The following is an 18917-nucleotide window of genomic DNA, read 5'->3' as shown; positions in this document are numbered from 1 at the left end:
AATGATACAAGCCGGGTATCACCCTGGCCCCTTCTCCATATGCCTGTGCCCTCCTCCCACCAGTCTCTTTAGACCACTGCCAGCACTAGCCTTGCCCGGGCATCAACAGACCAGAGCTGCTCTTGGGCCGTGCCCCACCGCTGCTCATGTGGGCAGGCATGCTGCCCCGCCTGGGCTCGTTCTGCTCACACCTGCCCACCAGCAACAGCCTGGCCCTCACACCTCTCCCAGCTCTCCCTCCTCTACCCACTCCCAAACAGGAGCGCGGGCGCGCACACACACATACACACACCTCATGAGCCCCCCTCAGTTGCTCTCTAATCTACATCACCCCCAGGGTGCCCAGAATCTGAGGCACACCACAGCCCAAGGTGGAGAAAAAGTCCTGGCTCCTGCCACGAAGTTTGCACAGCACGACCGCTGGGTTCTAACCTGCGCGGCAGAGTGTGCACCTGCGCCCAGGTCCAGGATGCCTGGAGCAGAGGACGCAAATGCTGCACCAGAGACGCGGCCGAGGGAAGAGGAAGAGAGCTGAGAACGAGCAAGCAGACGTGGGTGGACAGGGGGCTCACCCTCTCCCTGTCGCTCACTCAGTCCCTGCCCCGGCCCCCGACCTCTGGACCGCAGCTCTGCGCAGAGCGAACTGGCTGCAGAGGGCTCACCTCCGGTCAGCAGCCCGGCTGCTCCTCCCCTACAAGCAGTTCTGGGCAGGTGACAGAACGGACCCCTGGGGACGTCCCTCAGGCAAGGCCGCTCTGAGTCCTCGGGTCAGCTCTGGAAAACCAGAGGGGTCACTGTGGCAGCAACCTGCTGGCTGCTGGGGGACGTCCAGCATTGTATGGAGTGTGCCAAGGCCAACATGCCCTCTGTCCCCGTGGACCAGCACTGCCCGGAGCGTGGATGTGTTCATTGTCAGGGAAAACACACAACTCATTTCTGAGAAGCAAGCATGGTGGCCTGGAGCCCGACTTCACCTCTAACCCCAGTGGACATGAGCCCTGGCTGCTGGCTCGGGTAGGGATCACCCACAGACCTCTCTGCCTGAAACCACTCAGGGCTCTGCCACCCCAGGGAGCATCGGAACCCTTCAGGAGTCCTGGGATGAGCTAGAATGGTGGCGGCAGGTTAAGCTGCATCCCAGATGCAGCCCCGTATACATTCTGAAGACTCTGTTTCTGCTGCAGCTCCCTTCTAATGTGCCTGGAAAGCTGGGAGTCACACCCCAAGTACGTGGGCCCCGCCACGCTGCAGGAGGCCTGGCTGGAGTATCCAGCTCCTGACTTCGCTCTGTCCAGTCCCTCTGTTGCAATCACTGGGGGAATGAACCAGCAGATAGAAGATTTCTTGCTTTCTGCTTCTTCCTCTCTCTCTCTCTCTCTCTCTCTCTCTCTCTCTCTCACACACACACACACACACACACACACACACACACACAAAGGGAGGGAGGAAGGAAGGGAAGAAGGAAGGGGGGAGAGAATTTTTTCAACAGTCTTGAGAGCCACTGGAGGAGACGCATCGCCAAGGTCCACACCAGAGCACTTAAGCACCTTACATTACTCTACTCAAAAAATCACCAGGAGGGCTGCGCACTGCGGTGTAGAGGTTTGACCACCACATGCAGTGCTGGCATCCCATACCTGCGCTGGTTTGTGTTCCGATGCAGCTCCCTGATAATGAGCCTGGGAAAGCAGCAGAGGACGGCCCAAGTCCTTGGGCCCCTGCACCTGCATCAGAGACCTGGATGAAGCTCCTGACTCCTGGCTTCGGATCAGCCCAGCTGAAGCCACTGCGGCCATTTGGGGAGTGAACCAGCAGATGGAAGACCTCCCTCCCTCTCTCTCTCTCTCTCTGCCTCTGCCTCTGCCTCTCTCTAACTCTGCCTTTCAAATAAATAAATAAATCCTTAAAAAAAAGTCACTAAGATGCAGAACCAGATGGTGCAACCTGTTTATTGTTTAAATAAATAAATAATTAAAACTTATCTCGTCAGTCCAGAGTTCATCTGGCCATACCTTCTCTGCCACGTCCACTCTGGCCAGCCAAGCCCACTGGCCACCTCCCAGAGCTGGGAGTTCTGTGCGTTGTCCACTTCTCTCTTCTTGGCACTTAGCTTAGGCCCCCCTCTCCTGGGGACCTGCTCAGCTCGGCCCCTGCATCCGCATCCCCAAAGCACAGGGACTCTGTCTGTCCCTCAGCATTTTCACTCGCGCTTGCTAGCAAAAGACCCACTTCTAAGTCACGTGTTTAAGCTCCAAAAATAAGTTGCTAGTTTCTCATGGACACACATCTTTATTTACTTCTCTAAACCACATTGTGAGGACCACAGAGTGTCCTCCAGTATTGAAAATGAAATGAATGAATTGGGAGGGGAGACACTGAAGCATCTTACTCCATTTTGGCAAGATTACTTTCACTTTAATAACTTGTTCACCTCCTTCCCCAGAACCTTGGCAATATGGCAAACGTGTTTCCTTTCTTCATGACCAATTCTTTTCAGCAAAACGTCCTCCCCTCAGAGGCCGGGGGCCTGTGAACCCTAATGCTGGCCGCAGAACCCATGCCCGTCCTAGCAGAGCCCATTCTCTTCAGGAACAGGCCTGGCCCTCACGCGGAGTGGCCTCGCTCCTGCAGGAGCGCCCCAGGCCCGCGGCCCAGACAGAAAGCAGTCTGCGCCAAGGAGGCGAAAGGCCAGCACCAGGCAAAGTGTGCTGGCAGATTTCAAAACACACCAGGGAAAACGGTGATGTGGAAACCACCTTTGTCTGATAAAACAAACAATCAGCTTTGCTGTGTGATGAGGAACCTCCGAGAAGAGACTTCATGTAACAACCAAGATCTAGGAAATTGCTTCTGTTCTGGCAGTGTTTCGGCAGTCTTGCTAATTAGTCAATATGGAGATGGGGGCCGGCGCCGTGGCTCACTAGGTTAATCCTCTGCCTGCGGCGCCCACATCCCATATGGGTGCCGGGTTCTAGTCCCGGTTGCTCCTCTTCCAGTCCAGCTCTCTGCTGTGGCCCAGGAAGGCAGTGGAGGATGGCCCAAGTGCTCGGGCCCTGTACCCGCATGGGAGACCAGGAGTAAGCACCTGGCTCCTGGCTTCGGATCAGCGCAGCACTGGCCATAGCGGCCATTTGGGGAGTGAACCAACAGAAGGAAGACTTTTCTGTCTGTCTGTCTATAATTCTACCTGTCAAAAAAAAAATACGGAGATAGATGTGTGGATAGGTATATAGACAAGGATATAGACAGGTGGATAGATGGATATTTAGGTGTATATGGCATTTCATTCATTTTTGTTCTTTTAAAAATGAAAATACATGAGGCTGAGCATTGTGGCATAGCAGGTAAAGCTGCCACCTGTGAGCCCAGCACCCCATACGGGCGCTGGTTTGTGTCCAGCTGCTTCACTCCAATGCAGCTCTCTGCTAATGGCCTGGGCAAGCAGCACAGCATGGCCTAAGTGCCTGGGCTCTGCACCCATGTGGCAGACCCAGATGAAGCTCCTGGCTCCTGGCTTCAATCTGGCCCACTATGGATGTTGCAACCATCTGGGGAGTGAACCAGTGGATGCTCTCTCTCTCTCTCTCTCTGTCTCTCCCCCTCCCTTCTCTGTCACTCCCCCTCTTTCTGTAACTCTGACTTTCAAAATAAATAAACAAATATTTAAAAGATAATTAAAACACAGGAATGGACTTAGTAGCACAGCAGGTGGAGCTGCTCCCTGGGAGGCTCGCAGACCGTATCAGAGCTGGTTCAAGACCCAGCTGCTCTATTTCCAACTCAGCTCCACGCTATGGGCCTGGGAAGGCAACGGTGATGGCTTAGGTATTTGAGTCCCCGCCACCCACGCGGCACACCCAGATGGAGCTCCTGGTCCCTGATTTGGTCTGGCCTGGCTCCAGCTGTTGTGGCATTCAGGTAGATGGAAGAGGTCTTCCTCTCAGTCACTCTTTCAAATAAATAAATGAATAAATAGGTCTTTTAAAATGAAGATACAGAATGTTCCTATTACCAATATTCCTATTGCAGGGAGTGCAGTGGAGGATGGCCCCAAGTGCTTGGGCCCTGCACCCCATGGGAGACCAGGAGAAGCACCTGGCTCCTGCCATCGGATCAGCGCGGTGCGCCGGCCATTGAGGGGTGAACCAACGGCAAAGGAAGACCTTTCTCTCTGTCTCTCTCTCACTGTCCACTCTGCCTGTCAAAATAAATAAATAAATAAACAAATAAAGAGCAATGTTGGTAAGAGAAATAGGACTTAGCCCTGACTGGAAGATTCTAGGATGCGCCCTCGGTGCCTGGGACAGGTGCCAGACCGTCGGCATCAGGAGCACAGAACACTGCTTTCCTTCTCCCCGAGGAGCTCAGCGTCCAGTGATCAGCTGATGGGTGGCAACTGTCCTGCCACATCCCTGGACAGGAACACCTCAGTCGGCAGCGTATTTCTTTCATTATTAAGTTCCAGACATTCCTGGACACAGAACAATGCACACAAAGGAAACGCAAAGGTGGTTTCTCAGAACTGAGGTTGCCACATGACTCCAGCAGGCAGCCAATCCCAGCTCAGAGCCTCAGGACCCAAGGTTCACTCAGTGTTGGCATGAGAAGAAAGGCAGCACCATACCTGAAATCACCAAACAGGACAATCTCCCACAGTTCTGCAAAGCAGTAGACTGCTAAAAATGTGTCATGGAGTCAGCATCTGGGGGCCACTTGAGAAGCCTGCACCCCACATCTGTGTGTCTGGTTGCAGTTCCAGCTCTGTGCCTGATTCCAGCTTCCTGGTAGTGTGGGACCTGAGAGGCAGCTGGGGATGGCTGAGCAGCTGGGTCCCTGTCACTCAGGCGGAAAACCCAGACTGAGTTGTCAGGTTGCAGTTCAGCCTGACCCACCGCTGGCTGTTGAAGGAATTTAGGGAGTAGAACCAGCAGAGGGGAGGCCTCTGTCCTCTGCCTTTCAAATGCATAGACTAAAAAAATTAAAAAACTGAAAATTAAAAATAAAAATATATCCTGTACAGCCCAGATTACTTCTAACATTATCACAGAAACTGTCAGTAGTGGTGGTGACTGGAGAGGGAAAGCCAATTAAGGAGGAAGCGTACTCTGCACCGCGTTCCCATTTCTCCCTTTTTAACTCTGCTTGTACTGCTTATTTTGAAAACCAAACAAAATCCTCACAAGAAAAGCACAGGACTGGAATTACCATTGGAATACACTGGCAGCCTCCTTAAGCTAAAGTGTGAGGTACCTCATTTGAACACATTTTGAATATTCTGTCTTGAAAAAGCATTTTATCTTTTTAAAAAGTTTGTTTATTTGAGGGGCAGAGAGACAAGACAGAGAGAGCCCCCAACCGTCGGTGCAGTCTCCAAATGTCCTCAGGAGGTGGGGCTGGCCCTCATCAGGTTGGCTGGCTCAGTCGTCCGAGCCCTCACCGCTGCCTCCCAGGTGTGCATTAGCAGGACGCTGGCCTGGAAGCGCAGCAGCGATTCAAAACCAGGCGCTGCAACAGGGGACGCAGGCGTCTTAGCCAACAGCTTCACCAGGACGTCAGATCCTGGCCCCCGTTTAAAAGCTTTTTTAAAAGATTAATTAATTAATTAATTTGGAAGGCAGAGTGAGAGAGACAGAGTTCTTCCTTCTGCTGGTTCACTCCCCCAGACGGCCGCGACGGCCAGGTCTGGGCCAGGTTGAGTCCAGAACCAGGAACTCCATTCCAGGTGGAGCACCTGGGCCATCATGCACTGCCTCCCCAGCTGTGTTATCGGGGAGCCGGGTCAGAAGCGGAGGGCAGACGCCAAAGGACACTCAAATACGAAACGTCAGCACTGTCTTTCCCTCTCCCTCCCTGCTCCCCCACCCCACTTTGTTCTCAAAGCCCCAGTTCTTCCAGAATCCAAGTTCAGCTTCCACCAACCTTAGAACTCTGGCCTGCCAACAATAACCCTGCAGGGTGACTAAATGTTTTTTCCAACCAAGGTAAAATGCAAGTGATCAAAGTGCAACAGCGCTGGGCCCAAGGAGCCACCCTGTCCCATCTCCCACGCCCACCACCTTCCCATGGCCTGAAGCCAGGCACCTATACCCCACTCCACCCCCAGGTCATGACGTGACAGTGCAAAAGTAGGGGAAAGGTTAGCGGGAGCTCCGGAATGGCTGGTTCGTCCAAGGGCACTCAGATCCTGTTCCACTGGCTGTGATGCACTTCACCCAGAAAAGCGGAGCTCCACCTTCGGGATGGTTAAGGGCTCATTATACCTGCCCGAGGGCAAATGCTGCAGCCCAAACCAGAAACCAGGCACACACCCACAGAGCTCAGGGAGTGTCCAAAGGGCTTCACTGCAGAGCTGTAGGAGAAATTAACAGTGTTTTGTTTTTAAAGATTTATTTACTGGGGCTGGCCCTGTGGCACAGAGAGTAAAGCTGCTGGCGTACCATATGGGCACCAGCTCAAGTTCCAGCCGCTCCTCTACTAATCCAGCTCTCTGCTGTGGCCTGGGAAAGCAGTAGAAGGTGATCCAAGTGCTGGGGCCCCCACACCCATGTGGGAGACCCAGAGAAGCTCCTGGCTCCTGGCTTTGGATTGGCCCAGCTCTGGCTATCACAGCCATTTGGGGAGTGAATCAGGGATGGAAGACCTCTCTCTCTCAGCCTATGCCATTCTGTAACTCTGCCTCTCAAATAAATAAAAAAAAATTAATATTTTAAATAATAATTACATAATATATAAATATCTATTTATTTGAGAGGCAGAGTTACAAAGAGAGGGAAATACAGAGAAAGGTCTTCCATCTGCTGGTTCACTCCCCACACAGCTGCAATGGCCAGAGCTGGGCCCATCCAAAGCCAGGAGCCAGGAGCCTCCTCCGGCTCTTACATGCGGGTGCAGAGGCCCAAGCACTTGGGCCACCCTCCACTGCTTTCCCAGGCCACAGCAGAGAGCTGGACTGGAAAAGGAGCAGCTGGGATATGAACCAGTGCCATATGGGATGCTGGCGCCTTAGGTGGAAACTTAGCCTACTACGCCCCAGCGCCTGCTCCTACAGTGTTGTTACTAATGGACATGGAGGGCCGGGCTTGGACATGCACAGGCCAGCACCCAAAACCTTCCCTGAGGCCCTGAGGTCACTTAGTGACCACCGCCTGGGCTGGGGCCAAACACAGCACCCCGGAAGGGAGGCCACTCTAATTCCCTCCACTTCCAGGTTGGGGGCTGGGCCCTGACACGGATTTCTGCCTCCTTGATGCAAAACATGTGTACTCCTAAACTCGCCTTTTTAAAAACTACAACGGATGTTAAGATAGAGTTCAAGTGCAAGGTCAAGTCTAGGAAGGAGTAATTACAGGCTCTTAGAACTGAGGCAAAACCACTGCACAGAACCAACTCTGCATGGTGATGGTTCCAAATCGACTTAGGAGATCAGCCTGCCCCACGCCCACGCGCACCCTGCACAGCATTCCCACCAGCCCCGTGCCCCCCCGGCACCTCTCCCACCAGGGCCCCAAACAGCTTGCAAGGACCTGCTTGCTGGCAGCACTGCAATCAACTTTTCACTCACTGGCTAGTAGTTTAGAAGGAAACAAATATGCTTGAATAGTGGTTGCTCAGGGGTCCTTGTCTGTTTAAGACAGAATTCTGATGTGAGACAGAGAGCAGAGGTAAGTGAGGAAGCAAAGTTATACGAAGAGAACTAAAGAAGAACGTACACCTGGTAGGCCAGGCAGGTGCAGCCCCAGCACTTGGGCCAGTGGGCCATCCTCTGCTGCTTTCCCCGGCACACCAGCAGGCAGCTGGATTGGAAGTGGCGCAGCCAGGACTCCAACCAGAGCCCATATGGGATGCCGGCACTGCAGGTGGCAGCCTAACCGGCTATGCCACAACGCCGGCCCCCTGACTGGACTTTTTATGGACATGAGTGTGGGTCCCCCTTTCTTCTCCCTTGTGCAAAATTACAGGTAGGGAGTTTCTGGGTCTAGAGTTCCCAAAAACCTTCCCAGGAATTCATCAGACGGAACGTCTCCTTGGTGCAGGGCAGGGGAGGCTGCAGCCCACCTAGCAGGGTCACAGGACAAGGGCTCTGACGGCAGGTGTACTTGCTGCTCTGTTTTCAGGGCCTGTGTCCTCGTTTCATTACACGAGAATTTATTTTCTTTAAAAATTCTCAGTTTCTTCCCGTTTTCTTCAGCCCCTCACACACACAGGCTCATGTGCACTTAGCTACCTTAACAGAGTGACCAGAACCGGGAGGCCTGCGCAGCAAAATCCATGCCTCAAAAGGTTAAACTGCCTTTCATTTTATTCAGTAACTCACTAAGTCACCAGTTTCCTACAAAACCTGCTGGGAAGGGGGGACCTGTTGGGAGCGCGGCTCTGTGCTTAATCAGATAGTTACTTGGGGTTTTTATCTCTTGACAGTATTTTCGTTTTAAAAAAGTAAGATGAGCCTTCATCTGCGTTTCCTTCCGCTTCCAAGAAGCAAAGCAGGACTGCCGCCGGCGCACGAGGAAAGCGGCCGCTCCGGGCTCAGGCCGCGGTGCCGCCCTGGCCCACTGGGCTCCGGAGCCCCACGCCTTCTCCGGGGCTGGCGCGGCCTTGGCAGCCTCTCGCGCCCACCTGCCCGCGACCGGCGGCGGAAGCTGCGGGGAGAGCCCGGTCCTGCTCACCGTCGCGCTCGGGCTGCGCTGGGAGCCCCGCGCCCACTGCGCGACCTGACCGCTGCGCGGCGGGGAGAGGGTCGGCGGCGCCGCGCCCAGCCGGGGGCCGAGCGTCCTTCCGCCCCGCACAGGGCGGACCCCGCGGGCTGACTGACCCCTAAAGGGCACAGACGAGTCGCGCCCCGCTCTGGTTTTGAGTTCTCCACGAATCCCGCCACGCGAAGATGCTGGAATTCCCTTGGGCGCCCCGCTCCTACGCTGCCCAGCCGCGCAGCATCCGGACCCCGCCGGCGTCCCTGCCTGGGCCCGGTGCCGCAGCGCGCCCCCCGCCCCCGGCCCGCCCGCCCGCCCGCGCAGCCCAGCCTTACCGAGTCGGTGCTGCACGGCGCGGCGGCGGCACCTGCGGAGGACGAGCCGGCGGGCCCGGGCAGGGCTGGCTGTAGGCGAGGCCGCCCGCAGCCCATTGGCTGGCTGAGTAGCAGAATTATTAAAGCTGCCCTGGAGTCTTGATAAAGCTTAACCAGCGAAGGCGGGGACGGTTAGAGCACTCCTCGGTAGGAGCAGGCGCCATGTCAGCGTCAGCTGTGGTGCCTGTCCCTCCAGAAACTCATTTATTTAACGGAGGGACAACGAATTTCCTCCCTCGTTAGTAAGAGATACGGGGCCAATCGTCTGAGCACAGTACTCACTCGTTCACTTCACAGAAGCTTACCAATAGTCTACTGCAGCCCCAGGGTGCTGCCAGCCACTGAGACACAGCTGGTGAAGCGTCGGGCGTTTTGATCTCTAGGGGTTAATACCAGACGCAGACGCCCAGAATGCTCCTAGAAAGATCGGAATAGCTCAAGGTCACCGTGATCACCCCCTCGGACCCCAGATCCTGTCCGTCAGCCCCACCACAGCCTGCATGCACTGGGACCCGCGCTCTGGGTTCCTGGGCTGGAGCAGACGTGACCTGGAGGACGCTGTTGCAAGTGGGGGACTTGACTTGCCCATAACCAGAGCAGAATGGAAATGGACACCTGGCCCTCGGGGACAGGGGCCGCCCCTACCCCATAGCTAACTTTAGCAGGTGTTAGACAGCCAAAGGAGGGCACTGGCGGAAGGAATCTGTGCAAGGATGACCATCCTGTATACTGAGTCGGCTGTCTTGAAGGAAGCCCAGAGCCTGAGGCCGCTCTCCAGCCCTGAGCGGCTCTTCCTAAAGAACAGCTGAAGGGGGTGGGGCGCTGACACAGCTGGTGACAGGGGGTGGGGCACTGAGACACAGCTGGTGACACAGCTGGTGACAGGGGGTGGGGCACTGAGACACAGCTGATGACACAGCTGGTGACAGGGGGTGGGGCGCTGAGACACAGCTGGTGACACAGCTGGTGACAAGGGGGCGGGGCACTGAGACACAGCTGGTGACAAGGGGGCGGGGCACTGAGACACAGCTGATGACACAGCTGGTGACAGGGGGTGGGGCACTGAGACACAGCTGGTGACAGGGGGTGGGGCACTGAGACACAGCTGGTGACAGGGGGTGGGGCGCTGAGACACAGCTGATGACACAGCTGGTGACAGGAGGGTGGGGCACTGAGACACAGCTGATGACACAGCTGGTGACAGGGGGGTGGGGCACTGAGACACAGCTGGTGACACAGCTGGTGACAGGGGGTGGGGCGCTGAGACACAGCTGGTGACACAGCTGGTGACAAGGGGGCGGGGCACTGAGACACAGCTGGTGACAAGGGGGCGGGGCACTGAGACACAGCTGGTGACACAGCTGGTGACAAGGGGGTGGGGTGCTGAGACAGCTGGTGACAGGAGGGTGGGGCACTGAGACACAGCTGGTGACACAGCTGGTGACAAGGGGGTGGGGCACTGAGACACAGCTGGTGACAAGGGGGCGGGGCACTGAGACACAGCTGGTGACACAGCTGGTGACAAGGGGGTGGGGTGCTGAGACAGCTGGTGACAGGAGGGTGGGGCACTGAGACACAGCTGGTGACAGGGGGTGGGGCACTGAGACACAGCTGGTGACAGGGGGGTGGGGCACTGAGACACAGCTGGTGACAAGGGGGTGGGGCACTGAGACACAGCTGGTCACACAGCTGGTGAAGTGCTGCCTGTGAGACCAGCATCCCATCTGGTCGATGGGGGGAGTCCCGGCTGCTCCACTTGAATCCAGCTCCCTGCTAATGGTCCAGGGAAAGCAGTGGAAGATGGCCCCCAAGTGCTTGAGCCCCTGCACCCACGTGGGAGACCTGGAGGAAGCTCCTGGCTCCTGGCTTCAGATCAGCACAGCTCTGGCTGTTGCAGCCGGCTGGGGAGTGAACCAGCGGATGGAAGACCTCTCTCTCTCTCTCTCTCTCTCTCTCTCACCTTCTCTCTCTCTCTCTCTCTCCTTCTCTCTGTGTGTAACTTGTTTCAAATAAATAAATAAATTTTTGAAAAAAAAAAACACGTTTATTCTTGCAAGGAGCTCCCTATTCATGCTTTGTTCTCAGGATTCCTGCTCAGGTGGGGACAGGGGTGTGCATGGCATGCTCCACCAGCCTGCTCTGCACTCTGGCAGCTGGCAGTGAGCCAGGCAGGACACCACATGAAGAGGGCACGGGCAAGGGCACATCCCCGGGGAATCCCAGGTCAGTCCAGGGTCTGAATGTGGGGAGAGTGAGGAGACACCCAGAACGCACTGCTGCGCTTACACTTGTGGCCTAACCCACTGCAGTAGGGAGACTGCTGCTGCCACAGTGGGACAGCTTTTGTTGTGGGCTAAACAGGCCACAGAGCCAAAGATAATCCCAGCAAGGAAATCATGTTCCTGGCAAACCCATAGTCTCGGATTGGGGGGAGTGCAATCCAAAATTGTCTAAGTATTTTTTTTATTTGAAAGGCAAAGGTGTGGTGGGTATTTCCCAGTCACCATTTACTCTCCAAATCACAGCACCAGCGAGGGCTGGACCAGGCCAAGGCCGGAACCCAGAGCTCCATCCTGGTCTCCCATGTGGGTGGCAGGGACCTGAGGACTCCATCGCCTGCTGCCTCCTTCGCACGCAGAGGAAACGGAAATACTGAAATGCGAGGGTGAACTCCGGGGACAAGGCAGCGCCATCTCTGCTCTAAGCTAAAGGCCAGACACTGCTGAGAGGAGCTTCCTGGAAAGAAAAGGTTTATTCAGCCTACAGTCCGGAGGTCACAGTTCAAGATCAAGTGGATCAAGTGGCCCCACCGTGCAACACCTGTGGAGACTGGGCTCCAATAATGCGTCATGGCACTTCCCTCTCCCACACAACTCTCAGAACACAGCATTCAACGACAGCAACAAGGCACCTGTTCAACAACAGACAAGGGCCCTACTGGGCAAGCCCATCTCAGGCTGCCGCACGAAAGTCCTTACAGAAAGGTGAACACATTTACACACTTACATGGCTGGTGTGTCTGCTCCCTCTGGACACCTGGAAGCACCACCCTCGCCCCAGACACCAGCTATGTCCAAGCTGTACACCCAGTGCTGTGCTAACACAGCTAATACACAGACTGAGAGCACTGCTATTTTTTTTTTTTTTTGACAGGCAGAGTGGACAGTGAGAGAGAGAGACAGAGAGAAAGGTCTTCCTTTGCCATTGGTTCACCCTCCAATGGCCGCCGCAGCCGGCGCGCTGCGGCCGGCGCACCGCGCTGATCCGATGGCAGGAGCCAGGTGCTTCTCCTGGTCTCCCATGGGGTGCAGGGCCCAAGCACTTGGGCCATCCTCCACTGCACTCCCGGGCCACAGCAGAGAGCTGGCCTGGAAGAGGGCAGCCGGGACAGAATCCGGCGCCCCGACCAGGACTAGAACCCGGGGTGCCGGCGCCGCTAGGCGGAGGACTAGCCCAGTGAGCCGTGGCGCCGGCAAGCACTGCTATTTTCTTTAAAGATTTTAAAATTTATTTGTAAGTCAGTATTACACAGAGAAAGGAAAAGACACAGACTGTGTTTTGTTTTTGTTTTTGTTTTTGTTTTTTTTACAGGCAGAGTTAGACAGTGAGAGAGAGAAAGAGAAATAAAGGTCCTCCTTCCATTGGTTCACTCTCCAAATGGCTGCTACGGCCGGTGGGCTACAGCCGGTGCTGCGCCGATCTGAAGCCAGGAGCCAGGCGCTTCCTCCTGGTCTCCCATGGGGTGCAGGACCCAAGCACCTGGGCCATCCTCCACTGCACTCCCGGGCCACAGCAGAGAGCTGGACTGGAGGAGGAGCAACTGGGACAGGACTGGCACCCCAACCGGGACTAGAACCTGGTGTGCCGGCGCCGCAGGTGGAGGATTAGCCAAGTGAGCCACGGCCCCAGCCAGACTGTGTTTTCCATCCTCTGGTTCACTCCCCATATGGCTGGGCTGTGCCAGCTCAAAGGCAGGAGCCAGGAGCTTCTTCTGGGTCTCCCATGTGGGTGCAGGGGCCCAGGTACTGGGGCCATATTCCACTGCTTTCCCAGGCCATAGCAGAGAACTGGGTCGAACTGGCACCCATGTTGGGTGTGGTTATCACAGATGGTGGCTTAACCCGCTATACCACAATACTGGCCCAAGAGTGCATTGCTACTGTAAGCCCAGGAGACAATGAAACGGGGGCTCGGAGGGCTTATTCCCTAGGGGGTGAGTCACGTATTTCTTGCCATAGTGTAAGGATTCACTGGTCCCCCTACACTGGTCCACATTTATCCTGTTAGACTCTGGATCTACAGGCATGTACGCCCTGCATGGGCTGAAAAAAAAAAAAAAAGTCAAAAACCAAAACCTCAGCAAGCTGAGAGAATGCTTACTTTGCTCTCTTCCTTAATGGGCCCCTCCCTGGAATCAGTAATGTAGTTAAGAAACGAGGTGAGCGAGATAAGGTGACAAGGCCGCCTACGCAACCAAAGCAGACTCCAAAATACACTTCCTGGCATTGAGTTGGCTATTTTGAAACTCTCCATAAAAAATTTACATTGTATACTTGTCCTTTCTTTTCTTTTCTTTTTTAAAATATTTATTTATTTATTTGAAAGTCAGAGTTATACAGAGAGAGAAGGAGAGGCATGCTGGCTCACTCCCCAGTTGACCACAACAGCCGGAGCTGTGCCCATCTGAAGCCAGGAGCCAGGAGCTTCTTCCAGGTCTCCCAGGTGGGTGCAGGGGCCCAAGCACTTGGGTCATCCTCCACTGCTTTCCCAGACCACAGCAGAGAGCTGGACTGGAAGTGAAGCAGCCGGGACTCGAACCGGCACCCACATGGGATGCTGGCACTGCAGGTGGTGGCTTTACCCGCTATGCCACAGCGCCGGCCCCCCTTTCCTTTTTTTCCTCATTTTAGACGATCAGTCCTTCAATTGCCAGGCAGCCCTAGAGTTGTACTTATAAAGGAAAGACGCATCAGTGAAACAAGGTAGAAAATAGAACTATTTGGAAATTAAGCAAAGAAAAAAATCTTAAAGGCTTTCCCCAAAAATAGATGAAAAGCAATGGCCATCTGAACAGGTAACTTCATCTTGTCCCCTGCTAGTACGTCTTGAATCACTGGACTTGGCACATGGCAAGAGTTTTAGAGTGGAAGTTGAAAGGTCTGCCTCTATATGCATGTGTGTCTTGTGTGTGTGTGTGTGTGTGTGTATGTGTGTGTGAGTGTGTGTACGTGTGTATATGTGTCTGTGTTTGTGTCTGTGTGTGTCTGTGTGTATATGTGTCTGTGTTTGTGTATGTGTGTGAGTGTGTATGTGTGTGTCTGTGAGTGTGCATGTGTGTATGTATATGTGTGTGAGTGTGTTTGTCTGCGAGTGTATGTATGTGTGTGTATGTGTGTGTATGTGTGTATATGTGTCTGTGTTTGTATATATGTGTGTGTGTATGTGTGTGTCTGTGAGTGTGTATGTGTGTCTGTGAATGTGTGTGTATGTATGTGTGTGTGAGTGTGTGTATGTGTATGTGTCTGTGAGTGTGTATGTGTATATGTGTGTGTCTGTGTATGTGTGTGTATGTATGTGTATGTGTGTATGTGTATGTGTGTATATGTGTCTGTGTGTATGTATGTGTATGTGTGTGTATGTGTATGTGTGTATATGTGTCTGTGTGTATGTCTGTGTATGTGTGTATGTCCGTGTGTCTGTGTATGTATGTGTGTGTATGTGTGTGAGTGTGTGTATATGTGTCTGTGTTTGTGTATGTGTGTGTGTCTGTGTGTATGTGTGTGTGTGTCTGTGTCTGTGTGTGTGTCTGTGTGTGTCTGTGAGTGTGTGTGTATGTGTGTGTATATATGTGTGTGTGTGTACTTTGTGTATGTGATACTTTTCATCTCTGGACAATGTTGCCAAAATTTATAAGTTGCTCTACTTAATTAATTTAAAGAAGAAAAAGGACTTAGATAAAATATTCTCTCTGAAAAATATAAACTAATTCAAATGCCTTTTAGTTCATGTGATCTGAAATACTCTTTGGTGAGTAAAGCTAGATTGTAAATTGTTGGTAAAAATTAAAAACATGAATGCCTCCAGAATTGTCAGCGTTGATTATAACGCAAGAGCATTTTGTCTAGATGTTGGCAACCAAAAATCAATCAGATTCTCCGAAGAACCTTGAGTCGCAGAGCACTGCAGTGGGAATGCACAGCAGGGCAGGCAGGCTGCGAGAGGCTGAGGAAAGAAGTTCACCAGGCAAATACGAGGAGGACTCTAGCAAATATCTTGAAACAATAATCTTTGGCCATAGTGAATAATAACCAGGGTGACATTATCAGAGGTGGAAGACTGCAGTTAGGCAACTGTTCTTATAGAAGTATTTTTTTTTTTTAAGATTTATTTGTTGATTTGAAAGGCAGAGCTGACCGTTGCCGTGGCTCACTTGGTTAATCCTCCGCCTGCAGCACCGGCATCCCATATGGGCACCGGTTCTGGTCCCGGTTGCTCCTCTTCCAGTCCAGCTCTCTGCTGTGGCCCGGGAAGACAGTGGAGAATGGCCCAAGTGCTTGGGCCCCTGCACCTGCATGGGAGACCAGGAGGAGGTACCTGGCTCCTGGCTTCGGATTGGCGTAGCTCTGGCAATTGCGGCTAACTGAGGAGTGAACCAGCAGATGGAAGACCTCTCTCTCTGCCTCTCCATCTCTCTCTGTATAACTGACTTTCAAATAAATAATAAAATAAGTCTTTTAAAAAAGAAAGAAGTACTTTTTGTACTAGGTTGTAGTGGCCTGTGTGCTGTGTGTCCGGCAGGTCTCCTGTGATGGCTAAATCAGGGAGCCCTGCGCCTGAGGGCCTGTGTGCTGTGTGTCCGGCAGGTCTCCTGTGATGGCTAAATCAGGGAGCCTGCGCCTGAGGGCCTGTGTGCTGTGTGTCCGGCAGGTCTCCTGTGATGGCTAAATCAGGGAGCCCTGCGCCTGAGGGCCTGTGTGCTGTGTGTCCGGCAGGTCTCCTGTGATGGCTAAATCAGGGACCCTGCGCCTGAGCCTCCCCTTCACAACCTTCAGGCTTCAGTTGCTCATCTTTGGCTTAGGGCCGACATCTGCATTTTGGTTCTGACAGCCTCATGTTCCTTTCACAATGTGTCAAAACAAGCTTTTTGTCACTTACATACACAAAGGCATTTCAAAAAGTTTGTGGGAAAATGGGATGAAACTGTGTTTATTTTGGTACAAAAGATTTCAAAATGCATGAATACTTTTTTTTAAGGATTTATTTTACTTATTTGAAAGGCAGAGTTAGAGAGAGAGAGAGAGAGAGAGAGAGAGAGAGCGTGAAGAGACAGAGAGAGAGACGAGACGAGACAGAGAGAGTGGTCTTCTATCTGTTGGTTCACTCCCCAAATGGCCACAAGGGCTGGGGCTGGGCCAAGCTGAGCCAGGAGTCGGGAGCTTCTTCCAGGTCTCCCACATGGGTGCAGGGGCCCAAGCACTTGAGCCTCCGCTGCTTTCCCAGCAGGGAGCTGGATCAGCAGTGGAGCAACCGGGTCTTGAACTGGCACCCATATGGGATGCCGGTACCACAGGCAGCAGCTTAATCTGCCACACCACAGTGCCTGGCCCCACATACTTTTTCATGATATGCGTCTTCAGGGAACTTTCTGAAGACCCTTGATATGTATGGATCTCAAGATTTTTTTGCACCAAAATACGCGTATCTTTTCATTCCACTTTCCCCAAAGTTACTCAAGTCACCTTATGTAAGATCATAAAGCTGCAAACACTGTAAAAGAGTGGAATGCATGGGGCTGGTGCTGTGGCTCAGCGGGTTAACACCCTGGCCTGAAGCCCCGGCATCCCATATGGGCACCAGTTCAAGACCCGGCTGCTCCACTTCCGATCCAGCTCTCTGCTGTGGCCTGGGATAGCAGTGGAGGATGCCCCAAGTCCTTCGGCCCCTGCACCCATGTGGGAGACCCAGAAGAAGCTCCTGGTTCCTTGCTTCGGATTGGTGCAGCTCTAGCCATTGCAGCCATCTGGGGAGTGAACCATTGGATGGAAGACCTCTCTCTCTGTCTCTCTCTGCCTCTCCTCTCTCTGTGTAACTCTGACTTTCGAATATATAAATAAATCTTAAAAAAAAAAAAAAAGAGTGGACTGCACAATGAAAATAAATTGTATGATGGGGGCTGGCGCTGTGGCCAGCCATCTGCGGCACCAACATCCCATATGGGTGCTGGTTCTGGTCTTGGCTGCTCCTCTTCCAATCCCGCTCTCTGCTGTGGCCTGGGAAAGGGTAGAGGATGGCCCAAACACTTGGGTCCCTGCACCCACGTGGGAGACCCGGAAGAGGTTCCTGGCTTCAGATTGACTCAGCTCTGGCCATTGTGGTCATTTGGGGAGTAAACCAGTAGATAGAAGACTTTTCCATCTGTCTCTCCCTCTCTCTGTCTGTAACTCTACCTCTCAAATAAATAAATAAAATCTTTAAAATAAATAAATAAATAAATTGTATGACACACTCAGTCGTGGAAGTTTTAAAGAACAGTGGGGAGAACCATGTTCAACATTTCTGTGCTTCTGTGCTGTCTCTGACACTTGTCTGGGCTGTCACCAGATGACGGCACCAGGTGAGACCTGATGGCAGCCGAGCCCTGCTGGGCACTGCCTAAAACCTCCACTACACATGGCGCCTGGCGGATGCTCCTGGCGTGTTTGCGGCTGCTGTGGTTAAGATCAGACCACCGGCAGGAGTAGGTGAGCTTTGGTTCCAGACGCCTGGACAGTGCGTGATCCCTGTACTTTGCTTGAGATGCCCCTGTACGTGGCCCACCCACGCCTGCACGACCTTCTTGCTGGTTGGCTCCCCTACTGCGCATGTCCTTCGTGAGCTTTATAAGCCTGTACGCTTCCTCAATAAAGCGGTTCCTGCTTCCACAGAACTCACGGGTGCCTGCAGTGTTCTTGACCTGTCGACCTCACCTTTCCGTCCACCTCGTCAGGAGTGCTTGTGCTGCCCCTGCTGGTCAGAGGCCAGTCTCGGGCTGGAGACCCCGACAGAGCCCTATGGAGGGCATATCTTTGGGCAGACAGGGGAGTCCAGAGAAAGTCTCTCCCAGCATTTTTTACTTTTCAAGTGATATTGGCTCAAAGTACTCAGTGTACCAAAGTGGCATGTGTTGGGGTGACATTTTTCTGAGCCAATTCAAACAGTTTTGTGTACAATGTAGTTCAAGCACAACTGCTAGGAATGAATACACCAGGGGAATGTGAATGCGAGGAGGGTGCACAGATGAGCCTGCCAGACTTTCACAAATCTTATTCAGTAACGACATAAAAATCATGGTATGTTAAATCTAGTAACAGACATTCATGAAATGTCTGCATCATTTCTAAGTTAAACCACTGAAACTAGGGCCTAGTGCTGTGCCTCATAGGTAAAGCCTCTGTCTGCAGTGCCAGCATCCCATATGGGTCTACATTCCCGTGTCAGCACCACACAGAGTCTACACGCTCCTGTGTCACACACGGGTCTGTATTCCTGTGTCAGCACCACACAGGGTCTACACGCTCCTGTGTCACACACGGGTCTGTGTCCTGTGTCAGCACCACACAGAGTCTACACGCTCCTGTGTCACACACGGGTCTGTGTTCCTGTGTCAGCACCACACAGGGTCTACACGCTCCTGTGTCACACACGGGTCTGTGTCCCGTGTCAGCACCACACAGGGTCTACACGCTCCTGTGTCACACACGGGTCTGTATTCCTGTGTCAGCACCACACAGGGTCTACACGCTCCTGTGTCTGCACCACACAGGGTCTACGCGCTCCTGTGTCACACACGGGTCTGTGTCCTGTGTCAGCACCA

At 53.4% G+C, this 18917-nt stretch overlaps 1 protein-coding gene across 12 annotated transcripts in view; it reads right to left on the bottom strand.

The window, feature by feature from the left end:
* Positions 1–18917, bottom strand: part of LOC100350716 (carnitine O-palmitoyltransferase 1, liver isoform) — a 91018-nt gene that overhangs the window by 39539 nt on the left and 32562 nt on the right. For 3 of the 12 annotated variants that reach the window (XM_051827867.2, XM_070064277.1, XM_002723942.5), the window contains exon 1: positions 9026–9173. The exons of 5 other annotated variants lie outside the window; for them this stretch is intronic. In XM_051827867.2, coding sequence (XP_051683827.1) covers positions 9026–9121 — 96 coding nt within the window. In that variant the 5' untranslated portion in view covers positions 9122–9173. Of the gene's footprint in view, positions 1–432; positions 455–662; positions 808–9025; positions 9175–18917 lie in introns of those variants that run through there. 4 more of the 12 variants (XM_017340058.3, XM_051827872.2, XM_051827874.2 and 1 more) reach the window with 3 other exon arrangements.

The sequence above is a fragment of the Oryctolagus cuniculus genome, chromosome 1 (assembly GCF_964237555.1).
Source record: "Oryctolagus cuniculus chromosome 1, mOryCun1.1, whole genome shotgun sequence".
NCBI lineage: Eukaryota > Metazoa > Chordata > Mammalia > Lagomorpha > Leporidae > Oryctolagus > Oryctolagus cuniculus.
Note: the sequence above shows the minus strand (reverse complement) of the source record. Positions and strands in the feature narration are given on the sequence as shown.